The sequence below is a fragment of the Leucoraja erinacea genome, chromosome 22 (genome assembly GCF_028641065.1).
Source record: "Leucoraja erinacea ecotype New England chromosome 22, Leri_hhj_1, whole genome shotgun sequence".
Taxonomy (NCBI): domain Eukaryota; kingdom Metazoa; phylum Chordata; class Chondrichthyes; order Rajiformes; family Rajidae; genus Leucoraja; species Leucoraja erinaceus.
In genome coordinates, this window is record NC_073398.1 from 34,833,240 (window position 1) to 34,840,619 (window position 7,380).

Below are 7,380 nucleotides of genomic sequence, written 5' to 3' on the forward strand. Positions count from 1 at the left end.
ATTGCACAATGCCAATAAAGATTGAATCTGAATCTGACACGAAGGACAATTTACAATTTTACCAAAGCCAATTAGCCTACAAACCTGTATGTCTTTGGAGTGTGGGAGGAAACCGGAGCGCCCGGAGAAAACCCACGCAGGTCACGGGGAGAACGTACAAAGTCAGCACCCGTAGTCAGGATCGAACCCAGGTCTCTGGTGCTAACTCTGCCAGACCAGGGGCGGAAATCGCTTTTAAAACATGGGGGAAGGGACACAATGAGGCCTGACATCTGGGACAGGGGTCGGCAACCTGCGGCCCACGGGCCAGATCCGGCCCCTATCCTGAAATCATCCGGCCCGCAGGCGTATTTTTTGGTCAGTTCGTTTTCGCGACGTTGGAACTGCAGCCAGTCCCGGGGCAGGCGAACCGACCTGGGAACTACAGCTAGTCCTGGATTCTAGGAGCTGGCAGCCTCCAACTGGAATCATCCTTGAGGGCTCCAGTTGCAGAGCCTGTGGATTCTCCATCACAGAGCTGGCTGACTTCGGAGGCCGTGGTGGCGTTGCAGCTGCGACTCGACTTCTCGGTTTTGTTGCACCATGTTTCACGAAACATTGGGGGGGATTGTCCTCCACATTCACTCCAAAGACGTGCAAGTTTGTAGTTTAATTGGCTTGGTATTATTGTAAATTCTCCCTAGTGTGTGTAGGATCGTGCTAATGTGCGGGGATCGCTGGTCGGCGCGGACTCGGCGGGTCGAAGGGCCTGTTCCCACGCTGTATCTCGAAACTAAACTAAACTGAACTGAATTTCTTGGACCTATTTCCTGGAGATTCATTTAAAAGCAGTTCACTAGTTACTTTTTGGAGTCCAGCAACCAACCAGCCATTCTTAAACTGCACCAGAACACAGAACCATTGAACTTTGTCAAGGAGGCAGCTTGATTAAGACCCACCGTTTTCTGGATTTATTTGAATTTGGAGATCTTGTTTACTCCATAAATTAAAATTCCTTGTTTCAATTGGCACCGGAGTTCAGATCGTCAGATATGCCTGTTATCAGTTCTGTCACACTTGTTGTGTGGACATTTACTTTAGAGATACAGCGGGGAAACAGGCCCTTCGGCCCGCACCGACCAGCAATGTCCGCGCGCTAACACCATCCTACACACACTAGGGACAAATTACACTTATACCAAGCCAATGAACCGACAAACCTGCACGTCTTTGGAGTGTGGGATGAAACCGAAGATCTCGGAGAAAACCCACGCAGGTCACGGGGAGAACGTACAAACTCCGTGCAGACAGCGCCCGTAGTCGGGATCGAACCCGGGTCTCCGGCGCTGAACGCGCTGGTGAGGCAGCGACTCTACCGCTGCGCCACCGTAGCCGCCCATTGAAACGTCAACCTTCCTGATCTTTGTTCTCCGGTTTATAATTGCAGGACCAGCCTGATATCAGGACGCACGGCTTCACGGTCGGCATGAAGTTGGAGGCAGTCGATCCAAGCGAGCCTTGTTCCATTTGCCCCGCCACTGTGACCAAGGTGAGCATTGAGCATTCCTTCGTCTAAACCAGGAGTCAGCAACCTTGCATGAATACAGAACAGATCAGTGTGTCCATATACCGTTATATAAATATAGACACACATCAATAAATAAACAGATAAAGTGCAAATAAACAGACAATAGGTTATTAATGTTCAGAGATTTGTTTCAGTTGAGTTTAATAGATAGTGTTCAAGAAGGAACTGCAGATGCTGGAAGATCGAAGGTACACAAAATTGCTGGAGAAACTCAGCGGGTGCAGCAGCATCTATGGAGCGAAGGAAATAGGCGACGTTTCGGGCCGAAACCCTTCTTCAGACTGAGTTTAATAGCCTGATGGCTGTGGGGAAGTAGCTATTCCTGAACCTGGTAGTTGCAGTCTTCAGGCTCCTGTACCTTCTACCTGAAGGTAGCGGGGAGATGAGTGAGTGGCCAGGATGGTGTGTGGGTCTTTGATGATACTGCCAGCCTTTTTGAGGCTGCGACTGCGATAGATCCCCTCGATGGTAGGGAGGTCAGAGCCGATGATGGACTGGGCAGTGTTTACTACTTTTTGGAGTCTTTTCCTCTCCAGGGCGCTCAAGTTGCCGAACCAAGCCACGATGCAACCGGTCAGCATGGTCTCTACTGTGCACCTGTAGAAGTTCGAGAGAGTCCATTAGTTAACACTAGTTAACGAATTAGTTAACATTTTTAATTTTCGTTCACATTTTAATTAAATTTGAACAAAGTTGAATATGCTTCTAATAAAAATATTATTTTAAAAAAAATAAAAAATTGAACGCACCACATTGCTGAAACATTAATTGGGCTCTGGTTGATTATTGTGAGGGTGCAGCGTGGAAACAGGCCCTTCGGCCCACCGAGTCCGTGCTGACCATCGATCACCCATTCACACCAATTCCATGCTATCCCACTTTCTCATCCACTCCCTACACACTAGGGGGGCAGTTTACAGAGGGGCCGATTAACCTACAAACATCGCACGTCTTTGGGATGTGGGAGGAAACTGGAGCACCCGGAGAAAACCCACGCAGGTCACAGAGAGAACGTGCAAACTCCACACAGACAGCATCCGAGGTCAAGATGTAACCCGGGTCCTTGTCACTTTATTAGCTGTGCCACCGTGCCACGCTGGTAATCTTAAAAAATGGCAATTGGGCTGAACGGTGGCGCAGCGGTAGAGTTGCTGCCTCACAGCACCAGAGACCCGGGTTCGATCCCGACTACGAATGCTGTCTGTACGGAGTTTGCACGTTCTCCCTGCAATCTGCGTGGGTTTTTTCCGGGTGTTCCGGCTTCCATCCACACTCTAAAGACGTGCAGGTTTGTAGGTTAATTGGCTTTGTGAAGGTTATAATTGTAAATTGTCCCTAGTGTGAGTGTGTAAGGGTAATGTTAATGTGCGGGGATCGCCGGATCGCGAGTGATGGGCCAAAGGGCCTGTTTCCGCACTGTATCTCTAAACTAAACCAAACCAAATGTTGATTTCAGAATTGTAATCCATTTTGAATGCAACTGTTTAAAACCAGATGTAACATCATATTCGCTTAATTTATTTTGTCTTTCCTCCTGCAGGTTTTTAATGATCAGTATTTTATGATCACAATTGATGACTTAAGGCCAGATGCTTGTGAGAACTCAATGCTGTGTCACGCTGATTCACCAGGGATTCTACCTGTCCAGTGGTGCCTTAAAAACGGAGTCCATCTCACTCCCCCTAAAGGTCGGTGTTTCTTAGAGACAAATTAAAGTTATTTCAGATAGAAAAATAGAAAACTAAGGCAAAATATGTTCAATGATATTTCACCAGATCAAGTTATGCATTGTCGAAACTGGCCCATCATGCCTATGCCGGCCAAGAAGCCCCATCTACTCTAGTCCCGCCTGCCCACGTTTGGCCCATGTTCTTCCAAAGCATTCCTATCCACGCACCTGTCAGTTTAGTTTAGAGATACAGCGCGGAAACAGGCACTTCGGCCCACCGAGTCCGCGCCGACCAGCGACCCCCGCACGTTAACACTACCCCACGCACACTAGGGACAATTTACATTTACACCAAAACCAATCGACCTACAAACCTGCACATCTTGGGAGTGTGGGGAAAAAAAACGACGATCTCGAAGAAAGCCCACGCGGTCACGGGGAGAACGTGCAAACTCCGTACAGACAGCACCCGTAGTCAGGATCGAACCCGGGTCTCTGGCGCTGTGAAGCAGCAACTCTACCGCTGCGCCACCGTGCTGTCTTTGTTGTAAATGTTCCTATTGTATGTGACAGGAACGGGTTACTGATTGTGGATGATCAGCCATGATCACATTGAATGGCGGTGCTGGCTTGAAGGGCTGATTGGCCTGCTCCTGCACCTATTGTCTATTGTGTATTGTCTACAATCGAGCCGTCCACAGTGTACAGATACAGGATATAGGGAATAACGTTTAGTGAAAGAGTAAGTTCAGTAAAGTCCGATCAAAGATAATCCGAGGGTCTCCAATGAGGTAGATGGGAGGTCAGGACCGCTCTCTAGTTGGTGGTAGGGTGGTTCATTTGCCTGATAACAGCCGGGAAGAAACTGTCTCTGAATCTGGAGGTGCGCGTTTTTATACTTCTGTACCTCTTGCCCGATGGCAGAGGGGAGAAGAGGGAGTGGCCGGGGTGAGACTTGTCCTTGGGGAAGGTTTGGAGGGAAATGTGTAACTGCCTCCAGCGTAGATGGGGCATCTTGACCGGCATGGACAAGCTGAGCCGAGAGGGGCCTGTTGACATGCTCGATGTCTCTATCTTAGTATAAATCTTGCACTGTTTTTGCATTGGGAGTGCTGGCTGTTGCATAGCAACAGAGGTTAAAGCCGAGCTGACAAACATCCATGTAAGTTGGTAATCCACGCATTTACATCCCATGCATATCAGCTGTTATGCAACATAGTTCCGTTTTTATCGGAGACAGACACAAAATGCTGGAGTAACTCAGCAGGATCGCTGGAGAGAGGGAATGGGCGAGGTTTCAGGGTCGAGGCCCTTCTTCAGAGACCCGAAACGTCACCCATTCCTCCTCTCCAGAGATGCTGCCTGTCCCGCTGAGTTACTCCATGCAGATTCTCTGGATGCTTTCAAGAGAGAGCTAGTTAGGGCTCTTAAAAATAGCGGAGTCAGGGGGTATGGGGAGAAGGCAGGAACGGGGTACTGATTGGGGATGATCAGCCATGATCACATTGAATGGCGGTGCTGGCTCGAAGGGCCGAATGGCCTACTCCTGCACCTATTGTCTATTGTCTATTGTGATGTGGATTTGATTCTTCATATACATTTCTTTCGTGTCAGCAAATAATTATTTGACACCAATTTATTGGTTGCGTTGTGCCTTGAATTTGTTTATATATTCAGTTTCACTGTTGACAATAAATGGCATATCATATCATATTTGTTTCTGCAGGTTATCCGGGCTTAGATTTTGACTGGGCTGATTATCTCAAACACAGTGGGGCAGAGGCTTTGTCCCAGTACTGCTGCAGAACAGTAAGTTGTCCTTCCATGTACAGGTCCACCATTGATATTCCAGCACAATTTGTTCCAGAGCCTCTCCTGGACCGCCTAGGCTCCCGTGAGGCCGAGATACTGGCCCGCAAAGTCGGCCTCGGAAGTCGGCGATGGGAACGGATCTGCCGGCTCCAGCCGGGCCGCAGTTCCAGAGCCCCGGCTGCAGGGGGCAGATTCCACCCGCCGACGGCCGCGGAAGTCCCGATGAGGTCGAGATTGGCCGCCTCACCCGGCCAAGGGGACACATTTTCGGGGGGACTTCCAGGGGGGGTTTCAAGTGATTTTGTCCGGATTAACGGAGATGCCAAACCACCAGTTGCTGGAAAATCAGTGGTGGACCTGTACAATATCCTGTCGTGCAGTCATTTCATTTCCAATAATTTCAAGCATTTTATTAGTTCAAATACGTAGACATAAAAAGTTTATACTTTAAATTTAGTTTCCTTAAGATATCTGACTAGCAACAATGTTTGGTGCTATTGTATCTACTTTATTTTTCCAAAACCGATAACTCCCTGGTCAATTCGTCCCTTCCCACCCAAACCACCCCCTCCCCTGGTACCTTCCCCTTGCAAACACAGGAAATGCTACACTTGTCGCTTTACCTCCCCCCTCGACTCCATCCAAGGACCCATGCAGTCTTTCCAGGTGCGGCAGAGGTTCACCTGCACCTCCTCCAACCTCATCTGTTGCATCCGCTGCTCGAGGTGTCAGCTGCTCTACATCGGTGAGACCAAGCGCAGGCTTGGCGATCGCTTCGCCCAACACCTCCGCACAGTTCGCAATCACCAACCTGATCTCCCGGTGGCTCAGCACTTCAACTCCCCCTCCCATTCCGACAAGCCAACTGAAGACAATTCAGTCCCACTTGGGCGACCTAATTGGCGAGTTTAGAAGAGTTTAGGAGAGTTTGAAAAAATGACATGTTGAAGACCTCCTTCGACAACTATGTTGAAGACCAGCTTCGACTACCTACGACTAACTTAGGGAAAATTGGACACCGAATAGTGGAGAGTGAAGGCGACCTCCTTCGATCTCCTTCGACCTCCCTTCGACTATGATGAAGACTATCTACGACTACCCTCGATTACCTACGACTAACATGCCGACCTACTACGACTTAAACCTACGAGTAAAAAAAGTATCGATTTTTTTCCATGCCGACCTTTTTTTACTTGCGGGCATTTTTTAAACATATTGAAAAAAACCGCCACGACCTAGCTGAGGCCTCGAGTACGCGGGGACCACTCTCGAGCATGAAGGAGAGTTACGAAGACCTCCTTCGACCTTGTGTCGACCGTGCTGCGAGTGCGAGTGGATGGGCAAACTGGCCAGAACTGGCAGATTAGGTCACCCCAGTGGGACAGGCCGTTTCCCTGTCGCCTAAAAAAATAGCCTAAGTGGTCCAGGCACTTTAGTGGTTTTGCAATGGTTAAAAAACAAATCCCGTGTGATCCATTTTCCAGGTAAGTAAACAGCTCACTGGCTGTTTTTCAGCAAGAATTAAAGATGCATGCAAAGAGCCTCAAAGGCTTCATATGAAAATGTCCATAATTTGAGAGATTTGCATTTCATTAGTTTGCAATGAGACAGATTAATATGTGCCTTAAAGGTGGATTTGAGTTTTAGGGGGATTTCTGAGCTTTGTATTAGTCTGAATTAATCTTATGTAAATAGCTACTCCTGATAGCATGGTTAATATTTACAGCATTAGGGGGGTGGCACGGTGGCGCAGCGGTAGAGTCGCTGCCTTACAGTGCATACAGCGCAAGAGACCCGGGTTTGATCCCGATTATGGGCGCTGTCTGCGCGGAGTTTGTACGTTCTCCCTGCGTTGGTTTTCTCCGAGATCTCCAGTTTCCTCCCGCACTCCAAAGACGTGCTGGCTTGTAGATTAATTGTCTTGGTATAAATGCAAACATTGTCCCTAGTGTGTGTGTGTTGGATAGTGTTAATGTGCGGGGATCGCTGGTCGGCGCGGACTCGGTGGGCCGAAGGGCCTGTTTCCGCACTGTATCTCTAACCTGAACTAAAGCATGGATTCACTATTTCAAAGATGATTCAAGCTGTTGCAAATGGCCTGTCTTAATCATATCTCCTTTATGACACAGTGTGACACACCAAAACCTACCTCCTGTAGCTTTTCTGTAGGATAGCCAGCGTAATGTCAAGTCGGTCCTTAAATAAGTACAGCCACACAATCTCGTGTTCCACCATTGATCCTGTATAAATTGCCTTTAGACACAACACAGGCACTGCTATTAAAGTGCATATATATCAGGCTTTATTAGCAGTCTTTATTGTAGAAGCTCAG

General features: G+C 48.3%; 1 protein-coding gene across 5 annotated transcripts in view; it reads left to right on the forward strand.

Moving 5' to 3' along the window:
* Nucleotides 1–7,380, forward strand: part of sfmbt2 (Scm like with four mbt domains 2) — a 98,454-nt gene that overhangs the window by 59,396 nt on the left and 31,678 nt on the right. For all 5 annotated transcript variants that reach the window (XM_055653448.1, XM_055653445.1, XM_055653450.1 and 2 more), the window contains exons 8-10: nt 1,427–1,528; nt 3,108–3,255; nt 4,963–5,045. In XM_055653448.1, coding sequence (XP_055509423.1) covers nt 1,427–1,528; nt 3,108–3,255; nt 4,963–5,045 — 333 coding nt within the window. The remainder of the gene's footprint in view (nt 1–1,426; nt 1,529–3,107; nt 3,256–4,962; nt 5,046–7,380) is intronic.